The sequence below is a fragment of the Notamacropus eugenii genome, chromosome 4 (genome assembly GCF_028372415.1).
Source record: "Notamacropus eugenii isolate mMacEug1 chromosome 4, mMacEug1.pri_v2, whole genome shotgun sequence".
Taxonomy (NCBI): Eukaryota; Metazoa; Chordata; class Mammalia; order Diprotodontia; family Macropodidae; genus Notamacropus; species Notamacropus eugenii.
Genome location: NC_092875.1, coordinates 80,995,926 through 81,022,878, shown reverse-complemented (window position 1 = coordinate 81,022,878; position 26,953 = coordinate 80,995,926). Strand labels below are relative to the sequence as shown.

Here is a 26,953-nt window from a genome sequence, read left to right as displayed (position 1 = left end):
TGTATAGTCATAAATTCTTCCCTTATTCAGATATCTCATGTCCCCTAATTTGCTCATGATATCTCCCTTTATGTGTAAATCATGTACCCATTTTAATCTTATCTTGGTATATGGTATGAGATGTTGGCTATACCTAGTTTCTGCCAAACTGCTTTCCAGTTTTTCCAGCAATTTTTGTGACATAGTGAGCTGTTGTCCCAAATGCTTAGATCTTTGTGTTTATCAAACACTAGATCACTGTTTATTTATTACTGTGTATCGTATATCTAATCTATTCCACTGATCCACATTTTTTTAAAATTCATTACCTTGATATTCTTGACATTTTGTTCTTCCAGATGAATTCTGTTATGATTTTTTTCAAGTGTTGTAATGTTTTTGGCAGTTTGATTGGTATGGCACTGAATAAGTATATTAGTTTAGTCAAGTTCTTTTCTTATAAAAAGTACTACTATAGATATTTTTGTACTTCTTGGTTATTTCCTTCTTTCTCTGAGCTCTTTGGGGAATGTGCCTAGTAGTGGTAATAGCTTGGTCAAAGGCTACCTATAGTTTAGTGACTTTTTTGAACACAGTTCAAAATTGTTTCCCAGAATGGTCGAACCAGTTCACAGATCCATCAGCAGTATGTTAGTGTTTCTGTCTTCTCACAGGCCCTTCAGCTGTTCCATTGTATTTCTAAACTGTATAAACACTTTTCTTAATATTTCTCATTTATTTAGGTTGCTTTTTAGTTCCCTTCTTTGTCTTCTATTGTGGCCCAGAAAATCCAATCCCATTTTGATGACACAATCTAATCTAGCTGTTCACCTTTCAGATCTTACTTTTCTCTTCTAAAGCTTTCAGTGAAGGGACTGGATATTGCACGATAGGAGATTTGTCTGCAGAAGCTGAGGAGGTTCAGCCTGGATAAAAATAAATAACCATATGGGAGTCATGGGTTAAAGGGAGAAAGATTCCTATCTTCAGATGTTTGAAGAGCTGTCATGTAGAAGACAAATTAGAGTGGTTCTTCTTAGACCCAAGGGCAGAGCTGGGAGTGATAGGCAGAAGTTGCAGAGAGGCAGATTTATGCTTGTTGTAAAGCGAAGATTTGGTCTGCCTTGGAACATTGTGTGTTCCCCTCAGTTAAATCTTTGGGTGAAAGATTTTATTGTAAAGAGGATTCTTGACAAGTAGGTATTGAAAAACATGACTTCTAAGGACCTTTGTGACTCTGAAATTCTGTGATTTGGCAGCATTGTGGAAACATGCCTGTCCTCTGCCTCTAGATCATTAAGGTGTCCTGGCCAGAATTTCTTAATCCTTAGTGATTCTTTGTCTCCATGTAGCCATTCATTTGCTTGTTCTTTCTAAATTAGAATCCCTTCATCAGTCAGTCTTGTATCAAGTATTAAGTGCCTGTGTGCCAGCGAGTGTGCTAGCTGCTGGGGATTCCTCCACTCCATCAGTACTCATCCATCCTGACTGTTTGCAGAACAGAGCAGAGCCCTGTGCAGGGTCCTGAGAAAGAAAAGACACTACTGGACCAACGGACCCTACCTTCTTGGTGTTCACACAGTGACATTATCGGTGCGTCAAAGTTAGAAAACAAAGTTCTCCATGAGGTTTGCAGAGAAAAGTCATTGCTTCGTGGAAGAAGTGACTGCTGAGTTTCCAGGTTCCTCCTGACTCTGTCCATTCCCACATGAATCAAAAGACATTTGAGTAGTAGTTGTCAGGTCAGAGAAGTCTCTGAGGAGGCTTTCTTGAATATCCCTGTTACGTGAAGCCAGCATTCCTACTCATTGATCACTTTAGGTGGGCACTGCTTCCTCTTTATTACCCAGCAGAGTTACCAACTACAAGTGTCTCTTTACCCTGTGAAAGAAAGGCTTAGAGGAGTCGTTCTCAGAGTGGTCCACAGACCCCTGGGAGTCCCTGAACCCCTTTCAGAGGGACTATGATGTTAAAATCATTTCTGTAAAAATGCTAAGACCTTTTTGCCTATTAAAATACTCCCTTTTCCAACTACATACCTGTGTGAAGCCAGATTTTCTTCATGTTTCAAGACATCATATTGCTACAGATTGAATGCAGAATCAGATGGGAGAATCTGGCTGTCTTCCATAAAGACGTACTTTTAAAAACTATGTCATACAATGCCACTTTTCCTCACTAAATTTTTTTGTTTTGGAAGTTATTTTTCATAAAAAATATTATTTATGCTAGCATGTAATGAGCTTATTGTTATCTTTTAAATGAAATAATAAATATTTCAAAAATCCATTTTCATTTCTAATACAATGATTGATACAAACCACATAAGCAAAAGCTCTCTGGCATCCTCAGTAATTTTGTAAGAGTGCAAAGGGTGCCACAGTAATTTTTAGGAGTGTAAAGGGTTCTGAGACCAAAAAATTTGAGAACTGCTGGCAGAAAGTAGAGTGCTAGACATGGAGTAAGGAGTCTCTGATTTAAAGACCTCCTCCTGGACACCCAGTTGTGTGACCATGGTTAAATCCCTTAACCTCATGGGGCCTCAGTCTCCTTACCTATGAAACAGGAATCATAACACCTGTAATACTACACAGTGTTTTTGTGGAACTCAAATGAGATGACTTTATAAAATTCTTTGCAAACTTTAAAGGCTTTATTTAAAAGTTAGTTATTAATATTAAACAGAAAAAAAATGTCTTCTGGTGCTACCTGAGTTTCTTCCTCATCGTGTGGAGCACACAAAGCTACTTCTTCCTCATAAAACCCAAGTTACCTGTCTAGGAAAAGAACCTCCTATCTCTTATGTAGGGTAAACTGTTCAGAGGTCCTTTTTTCCATCACAGAATCTCAAAAGGTATCTACTGTCATTTGAACCTAAACAGGAACCGTTTCAACAGGATCTCGGCCTTCACTTGAAGACCTACAGTGATAAAGAGCCCAGAATCCCTCGAAGAATTTCATCTCTTCTTGGCCTGTTGTGTTACAGAAAATATTCTTATACCAAGCTGAAATATGTCTCTCTGTAGCTTCCATCCATTGCTTCCCTTTGAGTCTAATAGTCATCATATGATAGCTTTCCCAATACTTGAAGACAGGAGTCATGAATCTTGAGGTTTACCCAACCTGGTTATCCTCCCAGAAACAGAATTCATTGTCCCAATGTGATTTCGAAAATGTGAAACATTGAACAAAATTTACATGACTATCACCTCCCTAATTCAAAGCACTACTATGCTTTTAATGGAAGCTACTATTCTTGTACGAGTCCCTGCTTCTACCAGTTTATTGACCATGTGGATGACACTCATTTTTTATTAAACCATGCTGGCTCATGGAAAACAATTCTTTAAGTAACAGTAAACCACCTTTTTCAATAATCCTTTGTAATATTTTTCCAGAAATTGGCATTATACTTACCAGCATGGCTTAAAGAATTATCCTTCTTCTAAATTTTGTAGTTTGAGTTATTTGCCCATCTCCACTCCTATAACATGTAATTTGGCATAGTGAAAATTTGTTTTACTTGAGGGGCAACATCAAAATGGCAGAGTAGCAAAAGAAAATACAGCCAACTTCCTCCCCTCCCACAAATGGCCTTCAGGTAGATGGAGTAAATGCACCAAACTGATTCTCAATTGGGAAATCCAGGGGGGAAAAGTCATTGCTCCATCCCAGATTGGCATCGGGAGACAGACAGATTTGTGGAACATGAGGGAATGGGTTGGACTGTGAGACCAACATGGAACATTCAAGCACCCATGTGCTGAGCTGAAGGGCAAGATGAGGCCTAGACCCACGCTTGGGTGCAAAATTTTGCAGGATGTGTCACCCACTACCCAAATCCAGGGTAGATTAAGGAAAGAACCTGAGCTCGTGGTGAAGAGTGGTTGCAGACCCTATCCCTTGTACCAGACAAGAAGAAATTTAGAAGAAGCGACAAGAGGGGGCTGTGACCTGAGGAACAGAGTATAAACTCATTTCCAGTTTCTAGCCCCAACTGAAGCCTGCAAAGGAATAACCAGGGCACAAATTCTAGAACAAAAGGAAGCCTGTATTTCTGTCACTGAACCAGGAGAGCTTCCCACCCAGCTGATAGTAGCTGTGTCTAGTAGCAGTGTACTGTTGCTCAAACTTAAACCCAGGTCAGGAACTTTTGGAATCAGACTTTGCCCTGGATCAGACCACTCCATGAGCACTTGGAGATCCCCAGCCTGAGATATCCCTGCAGTACTGGAATAACAAAACACTCAGTATCCCGAAGAAAGCAGCCAGAGGACCAGCCTAGATCTTCCCTACAGAGATATGCAAAACCTTTGGACAGAAAGTCCACTAGAAAGTAGTTTGGAAGAATAAGCAGAAAAGAACCCCACCATAAAAATCTGTTATGCTGATAGGGATAATGAAGGCACAAGCCCAGAAGAAAATGACTCCAAAACATCCACAGGAAAAGTCTCAAAGTACAACACAGGTTGGACATAAATTGTCAGAATTCCCAGAAGAGATGAAGGAAGAGTTTGGGTTTGTTTTGTTTTTTTAAGTTAAAAAATGCTTTTATAAATGAAATTGAGTACTGGTGGGGAAAAAAATTGGAAAAGAAATAAGAACTGTGGAAGAAGGAATTGGAAAGGGAATTAAAAGCCTGGCACTAGAAGTACAAAACCTCATCCAAGCAACAAACTCCTAGAAAATTAGAATGGCTCAAATAGAAGCCAATGACTCCATGAGACAATAAGAAATATTAAAACAAAGTCAAAAAAATAGAAGAAAATGCAAGATAACTCATAGCAAAAACAACTGACCTAGAAAACAGTTGGAGGAGGAAAAAATTGAGCATCATGGTATTTACTCATGACCCAAAAAAGAAGTTAGAAATCACATTTTAAACAATCTTAAAAGAAAGCAGTCCATATTGTATAGAACCAGAAGACAATGTGGAAAGAGTCCACTGGTCACTGCCTGAAAGAAGTCCAAAATGAAGACTCCCAGAAGCATCATAGTCAGAATCCAGAACTTTCAGGTCAAAGGAAAAAAAACAAACTTGCAAGCAGCGAGAAGGAAAGAATTCAGCCATATGAATGGGGAAGGAGTCACAATCAAAATCACATAATTTAGCAACCATCAACCATAAAGAAACAGTTTGGAATGTGATGATCCAGAAGACAAAGCCAAGAATAACTTGGGGGGAGGAGCATTTATATAAAGCCTATTGTGTGCCAGGCACTGGATTAAGCACTATTTTTTACAAATCACTCATTTGATCTTCATAACAGCCCTGCAAGAAAGGCACTTTTATTATTCCCATTTTACAACTGAGGATATTGAGGCAAACAGAGGATCGATGACTTGCTCAGTGTCCCAGAAGTAGTAACTGTCTGAGGCTGGATTTGAACATAGGTTTCCTGACTCCAGACCCATTACTCACTCTATCCACTGTGCATCAACTGCCTCAGCAAGACTTAGTATAATTCTACAAGGGGAGAATGGGTTATTAGTGAAGTAGAGGTTTTTCCTCAATTACTAATTAAAAGACCAGAGCTACACAGAAACTTTGAAGTTCAAACACAGGAGTTAAGAAAAACATAAGAAAGTAAACACAAACTGACAAATAACTAGCCAAGGGTAAACTGAATTCATGTCAGGAGATGGTACATGTGACCTCTCTGAACCTTATCCTCTATCATTCATATAGGGGGTCTTATTGGGTAGAAGACCTGCAAGTGATTCTGTTATTTCCTGATGATCTTAAAAGAATGTCTTGAGTAAATTTAATAAAGGTAGACAGAGGTACATACTCCAAGCAAAATCAGTTTATTAACAGTGATGCATGTAACTGTTAACAAAGTGGGTCAGACTGGTCACTTCAGTAAAGCCAGCAACCCTAATGGAAAGAGGGAGACCCTCTTTATTGACATACAAGAAAGAAGGGGGCCTTGGTAGTCCTGGAAAATTACAGTTGTCTATAATAAGAAAAATTGGCTGGCATTCAGGTGAGGTTAACCATGCCCCTCTTGAACAATTAATAAATGTTCATTGTTTTATAAGACCCATCTGCATCTTGTAATCTTTGCTAGAGGATCAAAACCACCAGACTTGCTTCCTCCTTGAAAGAGATAAAACCTCCTAATTTCACAAGGACTGGCAGGGAGATCTTTTGGAGATGGTGACTTGTGGGGCTTGGAAGTATCCCACGGGCTACCAGTATGAAAGATAACTTCACTCTTAATTATATTGTTAAACTAACTCTGAGGGAAAACTAAATTCCTGAGTTCAACTCGAGTATAGCAAGGATAAGGCTTTAGGCAGATACAGACCCAGTTACACAATCAGTACAGCATCAACTTAATTGCATTGTACAATCAATACAGAAGGAACTACAGGTGATAATAATTTTGATTATTTTAAAGAAGAATGGAAATGGGGAGAAAGGAATGCATGGGGCAGGGTTGAGAGGAAGGTTAGGGAAATTGTCTCACAAAATGAAGATAGTTTCTACAAATGAAGAAGGGATGGAGGGGAGTACCTGACACTTGTGTTCAAGTGTCACTTTCATCTAAACTGATCAAAGGAGGGAAGAAAACCCACAGTTGGGAACAGAAATACGTTTCATATTCCACTCAACAAGGAAATAGGGAAAGGAGAGAAGGAAGAATTAGAAGGAGGGATTAATCCTAAGCAAAACAAACTCCTACAGGTATACAAAAATATATAGCTTTTTATGAAATGGCAAAGAATGAAAATTTGACCAGAGTGCCATCAGTTGGGGAACACTATTATGTTGTAAGAAGTAATGAAAGAAATGCTTTCATAGAAATTTGGAAGGACTTTTATACTGATACAAAGTGAAGTGAATAGGACCAAGAGAACAATTTTTAAAATAACATCAGCATGGCAAAGACAAACAACTTTGAAAGAATTACGAACTCTTTATCAGTGTAATGACCAACCACAATTCCAGAGGAGTAATAATGAAACATGCTACCTATCTTCTGATAGAGAAGTGAGTGCAGAATGGGATAGAAAGAAATACATACACACATGCGTGCGCATGCACACACACGTTTCTTTAGACATGGCCAATGCAGAAATTTGTTTTGCTTGACTGTACATGTTTGTGTCAATGTTGGTTGGTTTGTTTTCATTCTCATTTCAGGGGCTGGGAAGTGTAGATATTTTTACTAATTAAAAAAAATTATTTAAAAATAAAATGTTTTATTTAGAATTAGGAAATCTAAGCTCTAATCTCAGCTCTGATTACTATTGGTTGTATGACTATGGGCAAAGTGACCACCTCAGCTTCAGTTTGAAGTGTCTCATAAATGTGAGTTGTTCTTCATAGTTGTTCAGAGGCTACAGATGGCAATTCACCAGTTATGGACACATTTTCTTTCATTTGGGACAGATGATTTGAACTTGGCTGAAGGCAAGTAGGAATTCTCTTAGTTTCTCCTCACTTACCTTTCAGATAGATTTCAATTCTTTGTTAACCGTTTTTGTACTGTATTTTTCAGTCTACAGGCCATTCTCCTTTGTAGGGAAAAGAGAGGCAAAAGCAGGGATAAATGTTCTGTCTTCTTGCAGTTGTCCATTATTGTCACCCTCCCATCCTGAATACTAATCCTGTCCCATCTTTGATATTCCTGTGGAGCCAATTTGACTTAAAATGCCCTTTTTGTTGTACTTAGTATCCATCCTCAGTCTCAGCTCATTCTGATACACCTGATTCCATCCTTAGGGACCATGCCACCTTTTAGTATACATACTCAGTTAACTGCCTTTACTTCTAACTTTTAGATATATCTTTTCAAAAATTAGAGTTGGTCAGTATATTCCCTGATTATCTACATTACATCATTTAGACTCTTTTGTCTTTCACAATGGAATTATTTGTCATCAGAATTTAGTTCTTCATTTCTCTTTGCACTTTTTAAAATCCATATCCATTCCTATGATTTCCCTGTCCGCTATCTCCCTCCCAAACCTGTTTGAGAGACATATACCCCATATTCAATGCACGTGCAAACATTTTTACCATTATACATTACATTTTGCACTTCTCATACATAATTACAGATGACATACACACTTACCTAATGTGTGTATCAGTCTGCATGTTTATGAATGGTATATACCTTATATATATTTCCTCTAATTCATTTCTGCAGTTCCATTGAATATGTCACCTCCTCCCCTATCCCTAGGGCCAAATGGTGGGACTGCAACATGAATGTATTGTTTCAGGTGTTGGTGACTTTCACAGATGTGACTGTAAATTTCACCCATGAAGAATGGAGTCTTCTAAACCCTACACAAAGGGGCCTTTACAGGGACGTGATGCTGGAGAATTATGAGAACGTTGTCTCACTGGGTAAGGTCTCTTCCCAATCAGATACAAGCTTCTTACCATCTATCTTTATGGATGAACATAGACTAAGGAAGGCTCATTTGGTCTGGAATTCAGTTTCTACCATCAGAAGTTCCCCAGCCCCAAGCCTGGTCTTACTGGGTAGGGAATGGGCATCCTCCTTAATTCTTCCCTGAGCTTGCACCTCTTCTTCTAAATTCTCTTTAGGAACTCCAGGCTCAAGACCCTAAGGTCTGTTCTGGATAGTTGCCTAAACTGGCCCATCCTGTTAAGGCCTCCCTGGATGTTATCTTTCTCATCCCTTCTGTCCCTTGCAGGGGCTGAGGCTGAGCTTGGGACAGCTCTTTGTACCAGACAAACCACCAGGCCCTGTTTCCTTCCTCACAAACAGGGTTTCCAGTGTGTGAACCTGATGTAATCTCCTATTTGGAGCAAGGGGAAGAGGCATGGGTCTTGGACATGCAAGAAGCTGAGAAGAGAGAGATCATGAGAGGAGACTGCTCAGGTGAGTGAATAAGAAAGTTGTAGTCATTAAACACATTTATTTTGATGCTCTGCATAAAAGAAATCTGGGAATTTTAGGGGACTTCAGTATGAGTCAGTATGCTGAGAATCCAGAAATACTAATATATTCTTAAGCTTTAGTAGAAGAATAGTATAAAGAATAAGGATGATATTGCTCTGTCCTTATACTACACACAGACCACATATTGAATATTGAATATTTTGGGACTCATATTCCACAAATCATGCTGACAAACAAATGCATTTAGAGGAAGAGTGACCAGACTCAGGAGACCAGGACATATGAGAATTGGTGGAGCAGGGGGTGTTTATCCTGGAGAAGAGACTTGAAGAGACACATTTGAAAGCTGTTCATCAGGAGAAGGTATCGATTCATTCTGTTTGGTCCTAAAATAAGGGGCAGTTAGAAACTTCAGAGAGAGATTTTTTTTCAATGAAGGGGGAATATTTCCTAACTGATCCCTCCAAAATTGTAATGGACTTTCTCTAGTGTTGAACAGTTCTCCTTCACAGAGAGAAGACCAATCTTAGAATGTTGTAAAGGGGAAACCTTTACAATATAGGTTTGACTAGATGAGCTCTGGAGTCCCTTCCATCACTGAAACTCTGAGAGTTGGGAGCTTGCCCAACTTGCTTGTGCAGCTCCAGGTACAAGGCAAGTGAATCCATAAAAATGGCTGATATTTATTGTAGTATTTATGTATGTCTTAACCATTTTACATGTATAAAACTAAGCTACTATTTTATATTAGGTTCTTGTCTTTTGTGTGTGTCACGGATGAAATTTTTGAGCTTTGTTTTCCTAAGTCCATTTTCCTAAATAAGTGTTCTAGTTTTTATTGCTGGATTTTGTATAGCTTTTTGGGAATGTATATGTTATGTTTTAGCAAAAGTGGCATGTATATACAAGTAAGATATAAACAGAACAACTTGGAAGTAATCTTGGAAAGAAGGCATTACCATTACAAGGGGGTTGGGAAAAGCATCTTGCAAAAAGTAGGATTCTAGCTGAGACTTGAAGGAAACCAGAAAGTCAGTAAGCAGAGATGAGGAGAGAGAGCATTCCAGACATAGGGGATTGCCAGTAAAAATGGCCAGAATCTAGAGATGGAGATTCTATTTCAAGGGACAGAAAGGGGGCCAATGTTCACTGGATTGCAGTTGGAGGGAGGAGTAAGGTGTAAAAACACTATAAAGGTAGGAAGGGGCCAGATTGTGAAGATCTTTAAAAGCCAAATGATTTAAATTTGATCCTGGAGGTAATATGGAACCACTAGAATTAATTGGCAGTTAGGGGACAAAGAGGGGCAGGGTACAATGATCAGACTTGCATTTTAGAAAGATCACTTTGATAGTTGAGTAGAGAATAGACTTGAGTTGGGAGAGACTTTAGGCAAGGAAACCAACTAGCAGGCTCCTGTAGTAGTCCTGATAGGAAGTGATCGGTGCATGCTCTAGGGTGGCAGCAGTGTCAGAGGAGAAAAGATGGTATACACAAGAAGTCTTACAAAGGTAAAATTGACATTTTTTTGTCAATCGATTGCATATGGCCAGGGGAAAGGGGGAAATGGAGTACAGGGTGGGGGTGTTGAGAGTGAGGAGTCAAAGATGACACCTCGTTCATATGCCTAAGTGGCATGGTAGTGCCTTCAAACGGCATATCAAATTTAGAAGTGGGGAAGGTTCAGGGGAAAGAAGACAAGCTCAGTTTTTGACATGTTTAGTTTAAGATGTCTGCAGGTACAAAATATCCAATAGACAGTTACAGATACAAGACTGGAGGTCAGCAGAAAGGTTAGGGTTGTATAAATCAATCAGGGAATCATCTGCATATAAATGATAATGAAATCCATAAGAGCTGATGAAATCAAGTGGAATGGTATAGAGGGAGAAGAGAATAGAGCCATAGACAAAACTTTAGGTCACACCCATGATTAGCAGGCATGACCTGGATGAAGATTCAGTAAAGGAGACTGAGGAATGATCAGACAGGTAGGAAGAATACCAGAAACCACAATGTCATGAAAACCTAGAGTGAAGAGAATGATTGAGAAGGATGAAAATTGAGGGAAAACTATTAGAGTTGACAGTGGAGATAACTGATAACTTTGGAGAGAGGAGTTTCCATTGTAAGATGAGGGTGGAAGCCGGTAAAAGTATTGAAAGAGATTGTGGTGAAGTGGAAGTGGAAGCACTAATTTTAGATGGATTTCTTGAAGAGTTCAGCTACGAAAGAGGGGAGAGATGTAGGATGATAGTGGGGCTGTCAAATCAAGTGAGGTTTTTTAAAAGGATGATGGGGTACAACATATGGCATATTTATAGGCATCAGAGAAGCATTCAGTAGACAGGGAGAGATTGAAGATTAGTGAGAAACTGAGGATGATAGAGGGAGCAATCTACTGGAGAAAATGGGATTACTTATGAATGTAGAGGTTACCTTAGTAAGAAGGGCCACCTCTTCATGTGAGACGGGTGAAGTAGAAGGTCACAGAAGACATCGGAGAGATGTGAAATGAGGAAAAGGGGTGAAGAGAGAAATCTTAATGGCTTTAGTTTTTGCAGTGAAATATAAGGCAAAGTTCTTAGCTGAGGCAGTGGAGAGAGGGAACCATGAGTATTTTGAGGAGGGATGAAAATATTTAAAAGAGCTATTGAGGTGAGTGGGATAGTGAATCAGTTAGGGGAATATAAAAGGATTGCCTTGCCACAGTGAGGGTCCAGTTGAGATTATCTCTTACATAAATCTGTAGTGGATCCAGTCAGCACAATTTTCATGATTTTTTTTTCCAACTTCCTTCAACATGTGATAGGAGAGAGTGCTACAGTTGTGAAGAATAATCCAAGCCTGAAGTTTAGCTAGACCAGAAATTTGATAACGAGGCAAAAGGCTTAGGAAAAGAGGATGGTACAGAGTTGAAATGGTTCACTAAAGGCAAGATGGAGAAGGGGAGAAAGTGGTGGAAGGATTGGGAGTCATGGGGAGTACAAAGAACAGGATTTGGAGTTGGACAACAGAAGTGAAATGACAACAGATTATGATCAGAGGAAGGAATTTCAGAGTTAGTGAACATGAAAGTGGAACACTCAAGTGAAAGCAAGATCAAGATCATTTCTGTGTGTATCTGAGGTGAACTGGAGGAGTACTTCATGAGAAATGAATAGTTGGGAAACTGGGAAGTTAAAGTAGTTAAGGGGAGAATCAAGTATGGTAAAGTCCTGTAATATGAGAGAACTTTGGAAAACATTCAGTGTTAGAGGACATCCCAGCACTAAGCACAGTACCTGGCACATAGTAGACACTTAACAAATATTCATTGACTTGACATGATATAGTTACTGAACTAGTGAAGAAGACTGAGACAATTGGGAAAAAGGCAAATCAGGAGAGGATAGTATCAAGAAAACCAGAAAGGAGAAAGTATCCAGCAGGAGAGTGGTCAACAGTACCAGATGCAGCAGAAATAAACTCTGTATTATAGATAATACCTAATGAGTACGTTCTAACCTTACTTCCCCATTCCTGCAAGACTGCCTTTAAACCCTATTGAACTTCATCTTGTTAGATTCAGCCCAATACTCTCACCTGTCAAGATCTTTTTAGATCCTGACTCTGTCATACACTGCATTATCTATCCTCCCAGCTTTGTGATCTGCAAATTTGATGAGCATACCATCTATACCTTATCCAACTTATTAATAAAAATGTTAAATAGCACAGCAAAGCACAGATCTGGTGACTCTCCCCTGGAACCCTCCTGTTAATGTTGAACTGTTTACATCTAGCTAGATCTGAATTTATCTGATTTTAGTATGTCCAATCCATATCTCTCTATCTCCTTCACAAGAATAGGATTTGATACTTTAGCAAAAGATTTTCTAAAATAGAGGTAAACTAGTTGAGTAATCCTCTTCAAGAAATGGAAATGAAGTTAGTGTCACATCTGCTGTTGTAGATTAAGCTATGCTGGCTCCTTGTAATTAGTGCTTCCCTTTTAGATGTTGACTAACCAAATTCCAGCTTTCTGATCATGACCCTTTCTGGGTCATCATAGATAGTAAAGTTGACCCTTAGATGACTAAAGTACAATACATTGCCAGGTATATAATCAAAATCTTTATATTTTAATAAGGCCTACTTTCTGCAATTATGTCCATGTTGGGCCCAGAGTCAAAAAAAACACCATATGGCTTCGAAGGTTGGACTTTAATAGAGGTTTTGACACTTTGATTCTCTTGGTGTATCCTAAATTTATGTTGTAACCACTTAACTCACATTAACCATGTAATCAATTAAACACTCTCAGGTTGTTTTTTTTTCCACATAAACTACTCACTGTTTCCCTTCATTCTGTAGTTTTGAAAATTAATTTAATCCAAGTTCAGGTTTAGCCCTTTAGGTCTTATTAAATTTCATGTTTTACTCAGCATATAGCTGTAGCTGTTTGATAGTGGAAAGTTCAGTTCTCTGAATTTGAGTCCAGGCTCTAACATCTATTCAACCTCGAGCAAGGCCTTTGTCTCTAGGAACCAAGATTTTCTTTTCTGTAAAATGATATTAATAATACTTGCACCACTTACGTCACAGAGTTGTTTTGAGAAAAGTGCTTTGTAAACCTTAAAGTACTCTGTCAGCTTTGACAGATTAAATAAACGTACCTTCTAGATCTTTATCAACATCATACATTTTAAATATATAATATAACTGAACACAAAAGCAAATAGCACTCAGAACCCTCTAAGGAGCTTTTTACTGATCCATTGATTAACACTTTTTGAGTTAGAACTTTAAATGATTTAATAACAAAATGATTTGTCCTGTCATCAGTTGACTAACAGCCTGACCACATGTATGTCATTAGACTGTTAAGAAGCCTTGCTGAAATGTCTACAGTATTTCCCTGATGTTTACTGAAGCAAACATCTGATTACTAAAGTAATTATTTTTAAAAAATAATTATATTTTTAAAAATAATTTTTAAAAAAGTAATTATTTTTAAAAGAAAGAAAAAAGGAAGTATTAATCTAACATGCCATAGAATCATAGACTTCTTGATTTGAAAAGAACTTCACAGAGAGCAGCTATATAACTATGAATTTCATTTTAAAGGATATCCTTTATAACAATAATCCTGAGAAAAGATTATGTAGCCTTTTTTAAAAAAATACCTCCAGTTATAGGCTCCACTACTCCTGTAGCAGTATGTTCATTGGATAGCCCTAATTTTTTAAAAGTTCTCCCTTATAAATGTGCCTAAATCTACTTTCCTATCCCAGTGGTCCTACTTCTCACCTGGATTAGCAGAATTAATCTCATCTTTTGTCCATATAACTTCATATACTAGCAGTTATCATGTTCTTTTTAAGATTTCACTAAAATGACCTCAGTTCCTCTTACTGTTATTCATATGACATGATTTGAAGTCACCTCACCACACTAGCCAGACTGTGCCAGACACAATCATGTTTGTTAATGTCCCTCTTAAAATGTGTCCAGAATTTAATAAATTCTTCCATATATAGCCTGGGTACTTGATATGCAAATTTGGACACATGCCCTTTAACCTCTATGGACCTCCATTGTCTTTTCAGTAAAGGAAGGAATTTGAACTAGTTCATATCTAAGAGCCTACTCATCTTATTAACTCCCCTTCCATATGTATTGTTTTTGATATTCCTACTTATTCCCAGCTCCCATCTTACGCTAGTCCTCCCTCTGGTCACTGTTCCTATATACTCCAGTAGGAGTACATTGTCCCTAGTAACCTGAGGTTGATATTGATATTTATTAATACTAGTGACACTCTTATGGGAAATATCAGTGTTCTGGAGATTGCCCTTTTCCCACCTCCTCTATTCCTTTTTCTAGGAATAGAAAAAAAGTAACATTTGTGGCTTTTTATTCCTTGTTTCAGATTGTGAGACCAGCACTGAGAATAAAGAGCTATTTCTAAAGCAGGAAATTTCTGAAGAAGTAGAATCCCAGAATATGATACTGGAAAGACTCATGGGGGATGTTCCCCATGGACCCAAATGTATAGAAGCCTGTGAATCTGATGACTGGTCAAAGGAAGGTTTGCAGTCTTCTGCAGGTAAAATCCTTTCTCAGAAGAGACATTTGAGGTCAATGGTAGTGATGGATCAAAATCCATCTGAAGGAGAGAAAGACCAGAAATGTAATGAATTTGGAAGAAACCTCAGTCTGAACTCTAACCCTGTTAGAATTTCCTCAAGAGAGAAACCCCAGGAGTATGATAATATGGGCCAGAAATCCAAACAGAATTCAGACCTAATTATACATCAGAAAAACCATACAGAAGAGAAATCCTATAAACCTAAAATATACAGAAAATCTTTAAGGCAGAGTTCAACCTATGTTAAACGTCAGAGAAAGCGCACAGAAAAAGTTTATAAATGTAATGAATGTGGGAAAGCCTTCAAACAGAGTTCAAGCCTCATTAGACACCAGAGGATTCACACAGGAGAAAAACCCTATGAATGTAATGAATGCGGGAAAACATTCATTGCATCCTCAAACCTTATTCAGCATCAGAGGGTTCATACTGGAGAAAAACCGTATGAGTGTAATGATTGTGGGAAAGCCTTCAGCCAGGGGTCAAGCTTAATTCGCCATCAAAGGATTCACACTGGAGAAAAACCATATGAGTGTAGTGAATGTGGGAAAGCTTTTAATGTCTCCTCAAACCTAATTCAACATCAGAAAATTCACACTGGAGAGAAACCCTATTCTTGTAAGGAATGTGGGAAAACTTTCATCCTAAATTCTTACCTTATTAATCATCAGCGAGTTCACAGTGGAGACAAATCCTTTGAGTGTAATGAATGTGGGAAGGCCTTCAGTGATCGCACATCTCTTATTTACCACCAGAGAATTCATACTGGGGAGAAACCATATGAGTGTAACAAATGTGGGAAAGCTTTCAGTCTGAGTTCAGGCCTCATTAAACATTTAAGAATTCATACAGGAGAAAAACCTTATGAGTGCTATGAATGTGGGAAAATCTTCAGGGCATATTCAAACCTTATTCAGCATCAGAGAATTCACACAGGAGAGAAACCTTATGAATGTAAAGAATGTGGAAAGACTTTCATTCTGAGCTCATACCTCATTAGACATCAGAAAATTCATATCTCGTGAATGTAATAAATGTGGAGAAAAACTAGTACAAGGGCATCTAGTATTCAAGATAAGAGAATTCTTGCTGGAAACAAAGCACAGGAATTAATTATTGCGGTACAGTCCTTGTCCAGCACTCCAGCTTTATTCAGTATCACAGGAGAAAACCTTGTGACAACTCTTTCAAGTCAAAATTTTAGTTTATCAATTTCTCTTCTAAAGGTGGTGATATTCTTGCCTCTCAAAACACTGTTCATGTCATTGATTTATGCCTCTACCAGTTGCAATTGACCTGACCATTTGAAGAATACTCTTGCTCAAGATGCTACTCATTCCTGCACCTAGGGCAGTGTATTGCACATAGTAGGCATTTAATAAATGTATTGAAGTTTGTTTAATCAAAGTTAACCTTCAAACTATCTTATATCACAAATGTATGTCTTTATTAACTCAGTTAAATTAAGTAACTTTAAGCAAATATTGCATTTTAATTTGGTAAGAATTTAGAGAAAACTTTATAAAAACGTTTTTTATTATTATGGACCTGATGAAACATCAACAGACATGAAAATTTCCTTATAAAAAGTAAAGAAAAGGAAGACTGTATATGATACCATGAATCTCTGATGAAGACAGCTTGTTTTTTAAAGTACATATTAAATTTTACATGTTATTTCTAACACTATCCTGTCTGTGTCCCCTTCTGAACTTCTTTGTATTTTCTTATATGTAATTTTTAAATGTTTCATTAACTCTTCCTATTTTGGGGGATCTCCATCAATTCACCCTCCACTGCCTCCATAATTCCCTCCCTCCAAAAAAAGTAAAAATCCTTCCTTCTAACAAATAGATGTAGTCAAAACAAACACATTCACTATGCATGTCTAGAAATGTCTTATTCTGTGCCTCTAGTCCATTGCCTCTCTGCCAAGAAGTGGGAAGTGTAATTCATCATTACTGTTCTACTCATGATTGGCCATTATATTAGTCAGAGTTCTTAAGTCTTTCCCAGTTGCTTTTCTTTACAGCATTGTAGTCATTGTATTAATGGTTCTGATTACGATCACTCAGCATTAGTTCACAAGTGCTCTCTCAGGTTTCTCTGACCCTTTCATTATTTCTCATGGCACAATAGCATATTCAGTCATCTCCCAATTGATTGGCACCCCTTAGTTTCTAATTCAGTGCTACTATAAAAAACTGCTATAGAATTTTTTGTTCAAAAGAGTACTTTTCCTCTTTTTTTGGATATGGATAAGCCTAATAGTGTTATCACTGGGTCAGAGTTTAAAGACCACAGTTTAGTGAACATTTTTAGTATAGTTCTAAATTGCTTTTCAGAATGCCTTGAACCACTTACCAGCCCATCAGTGGTACATTAGTGTGCCTTTCCAAACACAGACACTCCCAACATTTGTCCTCTTCTTTTTCCATCATTGTCAATCTAAATAGCATTTTTCTTTAGGATTATTGATAGTGTGCTAGAGGAACTTTTTTAAACAACCAGATTTTGGAATATACAATTAAGTACCTCTCTTCATCCTCTCTCTTGTTTTTATTCTTATCCTGTCCCTCTTTGCCCTTTAACTCAGCTTTAAAGAATGATACTACGCCCCTTTTAAGTTACATATTCTAATGAAAAGCAGTTTTTTGTATGCTTAAATGCTCTAATTGTGAAAATACCTTTCTGTTTTAAGGAATGTGGCTCACTTCTTTGAAATGGTTTATTTTGGAGCCTTGGCTGGTAATGACAAAGATGTCATAGCTATTTTTCTTTTTAGTTATTTTCTATTTTTCTTTATTGCAGTAGTCTCTCCTAGCTCTGCATTTCTGTTACTCTCATTTGATATCACAGCCAAAGCAGTTTGTTTTAGCTGCCAGTTATGACTTCCTTCCAATAGTTTCTCCTTTTAGCCATCAGAGAATGACAAGACAGAAAGGAAGATTTTTTTAAAAGATTTCCTTTCTTCCTTTCTCCTGATGAGAAAGAAGAATGAAGAAGAATCTTGATGGTAGGGACATAGACTCTTAAGACATGCTTCTTTAAACAGTAGATGGTCTTTACTGTTTTCCTGATTTTTAAAAGAAGATTACTGTGCTCCTGCTTCCTACCTTCTAGCTGGATGTTGTTTAATTTACATTCCAGGCAGATACTGATGCTTGTGCAGCTGTGTATTTTATTTCCTTGTCATTTGTTCTATGTAGATGAAGTGCCTGGCACTTATTGGTTAATTCATGAGATTGATGTGGATTTTTGTGCTAAAATTGTTCTCATTCATTAAAAATAATAATTTGTTTTTCAAATAGACTCTATTCTGTTTTCCATATTCATTACCCTTAATTTCACCTAGAAATACTTAATGTAAATTTGTTTCCAACAACAGCCAACTTTTATTTACAGCCTCTTACATGGGCACTGAGCTGTGCTAAGTACTTCCACTACTCCCAGGGCTCACTGCTCACAAGCTGCCTTTCTGGGTAGGGGAGGTTTGCTAGGGGGACAGAGTAGACTACATCCAAATTCTCCTTTAGTTCAGTGACCACCGCGACCAGAGAAAATTATAGCTTCTGAATGAATTGAAGGACAAAGTACGAAACGTGCTTTATGCTCAGAATCCATCAAAGTTTAAGTATGCAGGGACCTTTTTAAAAATGTAAGTATCAGAAACCAAAACCAAATTTCATATGTCATGGGGATACACTAGAAAGTGTCCCTACAAAATACAGAAACAAAGCAAGGATGCCCACTCTCCACTAGTTCTAGAAATGCTAACAATAAGACAAGCAAGAAATTAAAGCCATAAAGATACATAAGGAGGAAATAAAATTATCCATATTTGCTAATGACAGGAAACTCTAGGGTATCACCAAAGATACTAACTGGGACATGTATAAATCCTCAAAAAGCAATAGCTTTTTTGTAATAACAGAATCTAGGAAGCAATAAAAAAGGAAATCTCATTCCAAATAACTATGGAATAGATAAAATATCTGGGGAGTAGTCTATCAAAACATACAAAATACATATATGTTTTTAATTATAAAGTTTCTCAAAGAAATGAACAACTTTAGAAACTGAAGGAAAATCATTGCTCATATCCAGATCATGCCAATATAATAAAAGGGACAATACTACTAAAGTTAATTTATACTTCTAATGCTGCAGCAAGTTATCAAATATACTTCATAGAAATTGATCAAATTAATTTGGAAAAATAAAATTGTGGGAAAAAATCAGAGGTAGGAACATAGGAGGAATAGCATTTCCAGACCTCAAACTAAATTACAAGGCAGCAGTCATCAAAACCCTTTTATACCGGTTAAAAAAAAGCAATGAAAAAGAACAGACTGGAAAATTGGAAACAATGGAACTAAATAAACAGAAAGAAAACTTAGGGGGAGAAAGCTCCTTATTTGATTAAGAACTGGGAAAATTATGAAGCAGTCTGGCAGAAATTAAATTTAGGCCAACACTTTATACCACATTCTATAATTCACTCTAAATCCATATGTGACAGTAACATTAAAGATTATACTATTAAAAAATTATAAGAAAAGCAGATGTATACATTTCACTGCTATAGGCAGGAAATTTAGTCAAAAGGTAAAGGAAATTACAAAAGATGGAATGGATAACATTACATGAAACAGAAGCTGCACAAACAAAATCATTGTGCCTAGACTAACAACAGAAGTGGTCAAATGGAGGAAAAAAAAACTTGTATAAAAAAGTTCTCTAATAACAGTTTGGCATCCAAGATATATAAAAAATTTACACACACATATACCCAAAAGTCTTAGGTGCAGTTTTCACCTTATCAGTTAAGCAATGGCCAAACAAATTGTGATATGTCAATGTAATGCAATGTTACTGTGCTGTTAGAAATTAAAAATACAGAGAAGCATTGAAAGATCTATGTAAAAGGATGTAAAATTAAGTAGAGTCAATAAAACAATATCCACAATGACAATAATGTAAAATGGAAAGAAAAATCACAAACCAAAAGTAAATGTTGCAAAGTTAAAAGAACTGGAGTGAAAGAAGACATATGAAAAGACACCTGTATCCCATACCCCCTACAATGGTGAGACGTTCATGAATGAAATATATTGCACATATTTTCTTGCCTTCTCAGTGTATTAATTAGTTATGCTGACTTTGTCATTAAACATTTTTATATGGAACAGTTTCCTTGAAGGGAAAGAAATACTGAGGGAAATTATGATGATATAAAAAAGTGACGTCAATAAAAATATTTTAAAAATTAAAACCCAGGAGTCAGACCTAGGATTAAAGTGTTAAACATTCACCAAGGAATGTGGGCCTCAACCAGATCAAAATATAATTGGGAAATACTTAACGAAACAAATAAAAATACAACAAAACAATATGTGGTTTTCAAAGTCAATTCGCTGCCTGCAGGGATCTTTATATACATTTGAGTTTCACACCACTGTTCTAGGATATTTTTATCTTTTTTTGTTTGTCCTTTTTCTTTATTTAGTTTTAGTTTTCAACATTAATTTTTATAAGATTTAGAGCTCTAAATTTTCCTCTTTCCTTTTGCCCTTCCCTAAGACAGCATGTGCAATCTGATATGGGCTATACATGTGTAATCACATTAAGAATTTCCACATTAGTCATATTGTAAAGAAGAATCAGAACCAAAGGGAAAAACTGTGAGAAAGACGAAAAAGAGAAAAATAGTATGCTTTGATCTTCATTCAGACTCTATAGTTCTCTGGATATGGACAGCATTTTCCAACATGAGCCTTTTGGAATTGTCTTAGATCATTGAGTTTTTCTGAAGAGCAAAGTCTATCAAAGTTGGTCATTGCACAATGTTGCTGTTACTGTGTACAGTGTTCTCCTAGTTCTGCTTACTTGATTCAGCATCAATTCATAGAAGTCTTTCTAAAATCCACCTGTTCATCATTTGTTATGGAACAATAGTATTCTATTACATTCATAAAATACAACTTGTTCAGCCTAATTACCCAGTTGATGGGCATCACCTCAATTTCCAATTCTTGGCTACCATAAAAAGAGCTTTTGTACATATGGGTCCTTTTTCCACTTATGATCTCTTTGGGGTATAGACCTAGAAGTGGTAGTGCCAGATGGAAGGGTATGCACAGTTCTATAGCCCTCTGGGCATAGTTCTAAATTGTTCTCCAGAATGGTTGGATCAGTTCATGACTCCATCAACAATGCATTAGTGTTCCAATTTTCCCACATTTCTAACATTTATCATTTTCCTATTTTGTCATGTTACCCAATCTGATAGATATGCTATGGTATCTCAGACTTATTTTAATTTGCATTTCTCTAATCAATAGTGATTTTGAGCATTTTTTCACATTACTAGTAACAGCTGTAATTTCTTCATCTGAAAACTGCCTCTTCACATCCTTTGACCATTTATCAATTAGGAAATAACTTCTATTCTTGCAAATTTGACTCATTTCTCTATATACTTTAGAAATAAGGCCTTTATCAGAAACATTGGCTGTAAAAATTATTTCCTAACTTTCTGCTTCCCTTCTAATCTTGGTTGCATTGACTTTGTGCAAAAACTTTTTAATTTAATATAATCAAAATTACAGGATATTTTTATTTTAACAAAATATGGCTTGCATGCCTTTCTATACTTGTTCTAGTTTCTGTTTAAATAACCATCACAAAATCAAATTTTCCCTCTGTTACTAATCAAAAATATTTATTAAAACTTACTCTGAATCAGGAGAACAAGGGTACACAGTAACAGCAACATTGTGCAATGACTAACTTTGACAGACTAGGCTCTTATCAGCAGTTCAAGAATCCAAGACAACTCCAAAAGACTCACAATGGAAAACGCTATCCACATCCAGTAAAAGAACTATGGAGTCTGAATGCAAATCAAAGCATACTATTTGCTCTCTTTTTTATTTTGTTTTGTTTCTTCTTTTTCTTTCCCATTGGTTCTGATTCTTTACAACATGAATAATGTGAAAATTAAAAAAAAAAAACTTCCACTCTGCCAGACAGTGTGCTAAATGCTAGAAAGAAAAGCAAAAACACAAAAATTGTTCTTGCTGTCAAGGAGTTTACATGCTAATGGAGAAGAGTCCATGTAAATGTACACAGAGGCAGTTGGTAGTACAGTGGATAGAGTACCAACCCTGAAGTCAGGAGACCTGAGTTCAAATCCAGTCTCAGATACTTACTAGCTATGTGACCCTGGGCAAGTCACTTAACCCCCATTGCCTCAAAAAATATATAAATACACAGTGGAAGGAAGGTAAACCAGAGTATGTATTCTTAACCATTTTTGTGTCATGGACCTCTTTGGCGGTCTAGTAAAACCTATGGACTCCTTTTTAGAATAATATTTTTAAATCCATAAAAATATTACAAAGAGGCAGAGCCAAGATGGCAGAGTAGAAAGATGCATATACTCTAGTGCTTCCCCCACAGCCCACAAAATGTCTGTAAAAAATGACTCAATAAATTCTAAAGCCGCAGAAGCCACAGAACAACAGAGTGGAAGAGGTTTCCAGCCAAAGGTAACCTAGAAGGCCAACAGGAAAGGTCTATCTCATAGGAAGCTGAGTGGTGCTCAGCCCAGCCCTAGGCAGTACCAGGAGGAACAGGATCTGAACAGACCCCCAGGGCAGAATTCCCAGCAGGGAGTGTCCCAGATCCCTCAACCCACAAGCGACAAAGAAAGCTCCAAAGGTCAGTGTGGGAGGGCTTTCCCAGCTGGGTGAGAGGGAAGTGGGGTCCCCCCAGCACTGGCCCGAGGTAGCAGCAAAGGTGGTAGCAGCAGCAGCAGCAGCGGGCAGCAGGTGGCTGCAGTGTCTGCGGAAGCAGCCTAAGTCCATTGTCCAGGCAGTTCAGCTTAAAGTCTCTGGGGGAATTGAGCTACTGATCTGAACCTCAGCCCTCAGCAATGTCCCCACCCCCACTCAAGGCCCCTGGGGGAACTGAGCATCTGATTTGAACCTCAGCCTTCCGTGGTGGCCCCGCTCCGACCCAAAGCCCCTGGGGGAATTGAGCAGCTGATCTGAATCCCAGCCTTGAGCACAGTACTGGGGGGAGGAGAGCACTAGGACCCTCCTCTCCACAAAAGGATTCAGAAGTCAAGTAACTGGCTGGGAAAATGCCCAAAAAAGAAAAAAAAATAAGACCATAGAAGGTTACTTTCTTGGTGAACAGGTGTCTCCTTCCATCCTTTCAGATGAGGAAGAACAAGGCATACTGTCAAAGGAAGTCAAGGCCTCTGCTTCCAGTACCTCCAAAATGAATATGAAATGGGCTCAGGCCATAGAAGAGCTTGAAAAGTGAATCAGTAGTTTACAAAAGGAGAACCAAAAAAATGCTGAGGAAAATAACACCTTTAAAAATAGACTAACTCAATTGGAAAAAGAGGTCCAAAAAGCCAATGAGGAGAAGGAGACTTTAAAAAAGCAGAATTAGCCAAATGGAAAAGAAGATTCAAAAGCTCACTGAACAAAATAGTTCTTTAAAAGAGAGAGTGGAGTTCAGGGAAGCTAATGACTATGAGATAAACCAAGAAGTTACAAAGCAAAACCAAAAGACTGAAAAAATAGAAGATAATGTGAAACATCTCATTGGAAAAACAACTGACCTGGGAAATAGATCCAGGAGAGATAATTTAAAAATTATGGGCCTACCTGAAAGCCATGATCAAAAAAAGAGCCGAGACATAATCTTTCATGAAGTTATCAAGGAAAACTGCCCTGATATTCTAGAACCAGATGGTAAAATAAATATTGAAGGAATCCACCAATCACCTCCTGAAAGAGGCCGGAAAAGAGAAACTTCTAGGAATATTGTGGCCAGATTTCAGAGTTCCCAGGTGAAGGAGGAAATATTGCAAGCAGCTAGAAAGAAACAATTCTTTTAGACTGAGCATGGTTAGAAAGGGAGAGAGAAGCTTGGGAAACAGATGTAAATATATTAGAGTGATAGCTTATGGTTTTAATGGCAAATTTGATTTTATGATGGTTATTTAATCAGAAACTAGAACAAGTATAGAAAGGCATGCAAGCTACTTAAGACTTGCTTTAGATGTTCCTTAACCAATATGAAATTATAGTAATAACTGAAACTGATCATTGGAGCTTGCTATTTTAAAATTTTATGGGAATTATTAACTGACTGTTCTTCTGAGTCTAACTCCAGATGTGGATAGTGAGAAAGGCTGTCTGAGCCACTGATCCATGATGCCAGCAAGCCTATGAGATGCTAATATGAAATGCAAAAAGGTGACTGGGAAGGTTGGGAGAACAAATGTTCTGCCTGAGCTGAGGTAGGATTCTCCTATCTCACAGACTTTACACCTGGTTAAATGCCATTTGACAATCTACTTCTGCCTGGAAATGACATTGTTAGGGAGATGTTGTTTCCCTGAAATGTCCCTAATGGCAATTTCCTATGATCAAAAGTTTTGTAAGCATAATACCAGATCTATTAAATAACAGATTGTTGGTAAGGAAACATCTGAGGTTAAGTCCAAAAATTAAGCTATTAGGCTTAGGATTTTAGACCAACAACAGTAAGTTAGGGTCCTATAATTCTTACTAATAATATGGAGACAATCAGGTCAATAGCTTGTGAAGTTAGCATACATAGTTAATATTATTTTTCTCTCACTTGGATAATGTTAAAAGAAGAATGGTTTGTGGTCTATCTTGTAAATGCTTTAAAGAAGCATCACATGACCAGAAGTTGGAATTATTTTATGATGTGATATGTACTGTGTTAAAAATGATTACTTATTGTATTTAAGTATGTACTGGAGCCTGTTATTAATTCTTTAGTGAAATCTCATCCTCTTGATGGGGAAAATGAACAGTGGATTAGTGTAAAATGTAAAAACTGGATTCTAATGTGAATTTCTTAACCATGACAATTGGCCAAAGTTCCAATTTTGATTTTATGAGAATGATAAGAGTATAAAGCTTTGGAATGGTAATCTAAAATTGTATTAAGGTCAGTTTTGTAGAAGAGTGGACATTTGGATTTCTACAAAAAGATAAAGAGAAGATGCTGAGATGCTGTGCTGAAGACAGCTTGAACGACCATCCAGAAAACTCCAGGAGATGATGTTCCTCCCCAGATTGCTGTATGAGATGGAACTTCTAAAAGGACAATTCGTTGATTTTCCTTCTTCTTCTGAGTCTTATATCTGTATTTATGAAAGGGGACTGCCCCTTTGTAATTTGTCAATGCATCAGTCAACTTTGCTCCCTTCCCATATTCATATAAAGGAGAGATAGATGAAGGGAAGAATTTTGCTAGAAGGTCCATGACTTTTGTTAATGAGGGTAATTGAGTTTCTCAAGGTATGTGATGCCATCTGGCTCTAAAAAGTGTATAAACACTCTGAGGTACAGTTTTATTTGGGGACTTACTGACTGGAAGTGTTTGGCCAGATGAGGACTCTGGGAAGCTGCTAAAGTAGCCCCCCCTTTCTCCCCCGCCCCACCTTTGAGAACCTAGATGTCACACTTCCCTCTCTGGTAACTATAGTCAGACAGTTGGACCTGTCTGTTGGATTCAGGTAGAGGAAGTTATATCTGTTGACTTTCAGTTTTTCTCTATTTTCTTTGAAGTTCAGGGTGCTGACTCCCCTGAACTAGGTGAATGACATATGTGCTTGACTAAAGGATTGATACATGTGCTTGATTAGAGTGATTATTAACCCTTCAACAGTTGGAGATACAATGAGATTGGAGGTTAGCGGAGAGTTTAGGGCAGGGCAGGTGGATTTGAGAATTATCAGCACAGAGATAGTATTAAATCCATGACAGATGATGAGATCACCGATCAGAATAGTGTAGAGGGAGAAGGGAGGCCAGGAAAGAACCTTGAGGGACACTTATGGTTAAAGGATATGATATGGAAGCGGATTCAGCAAAGGAGACTGAGAAGGAGTGATCAGATAGATAGGAGGAGAACCAGGAGCGCTAAGAAGAAGGTGATCAGTAGTGTCAAAGTCTGCAGGGAGGTCAAGGAGAATGAGGGCTGAGAGAAGGCCATTGGACTTGACAACTAAGAGATCATTGGCAACTTCGAGACAGTCCGAGTGGAATGATAAATCCAGTAGCAGGATTGTAAGGAGTTAAGAAGACAGTGAAAGGAGAGAAAGTAGATGACCTTTTCAAGGAGTTGAGACAAAGAGGGCAGAAGAGATATGTAGGAAGATTATGGGGATGAAGGATCAAATGAAGGTTTTTTCAGACTGGGGGAGCCATGGGCATGTTTGTAGGCAGTAGAAAATGTACCAGCAGACAGACTCAAAATAAGTGACAGACATTTCTTGCCTTCTCAAGGTGGGGGTAGGGCTGGGAGGGAGGGAAAGAAATCGGAACTCAACAAAAAAAATTTTTAATGAATAAATTAAATTTTAAAAAAGGGATAGAGTAGGGATGACAGAGGCAATCTGTGGGAGGAGATGGGACAGAATGAGGTCATTTGAACAAGCAGAAGGCTTAGCTTGGGCTAGCAGTAAAGTCACTTCATCTTCTGAGACAGAGGAGGAGAAGGTGGCAGAAGGCCTCTGAATGCCAGGACGTGAGGAGGAGGAGGGGAGCAGGGGAGGAGGGCGCTCTGGGCCAAAGGCCTCCATTTCTTCTGTAAAATAGGATGCTAGGCTCTTAGCTAAGAAGGCGGTAGCGGGGCTCTCGGGAATGGGGGCGGGAAGGTACGCAAAGGCTGGAAGGATCCCCAGTCAGTGTGGGTCCAGGCGCTCCCCCAAGGGCACAACTTGCGCCTAGGACCGTCCTGCACCAAGGGGACGCTAGCACGGCCCTCAGCGATCACACAACGGAGGTCTGGCACGGCCGCCAGCTCAGGAAGCACCTGGCCCCAAAACCATATTCACGGAGGAAGAAACGACGCCGGCCTAGAAAAGGAAAGCCCCTTGCCCGTGGTCACA

General features: G+C 38.0%; 1 protein-coding gene across 1 annotated transcript in view; it reads left to right on the top strand.

Moving 5' to 3' along the window:
- The window catches only part of LOC140500181 (uncharacterized), a 60,569-nt gene that overhangs the window by 21,643 nt on the left and 11,973 nt on the right, over positions 1 to 26,953 (top strand). The window contains 3 exon segments of the mRNA XM_072602536.1: positions 8,218 to 8,344; positions 8,733 to 8,846; positions 14,782 to 16,016. Of these exon segments, the coding sequence (XP_072458637.1) occupies positions 8,218 to 8,344; positions 8,733 to 8,846; positions 14,782 to 16,016 (1,476 nt within the window).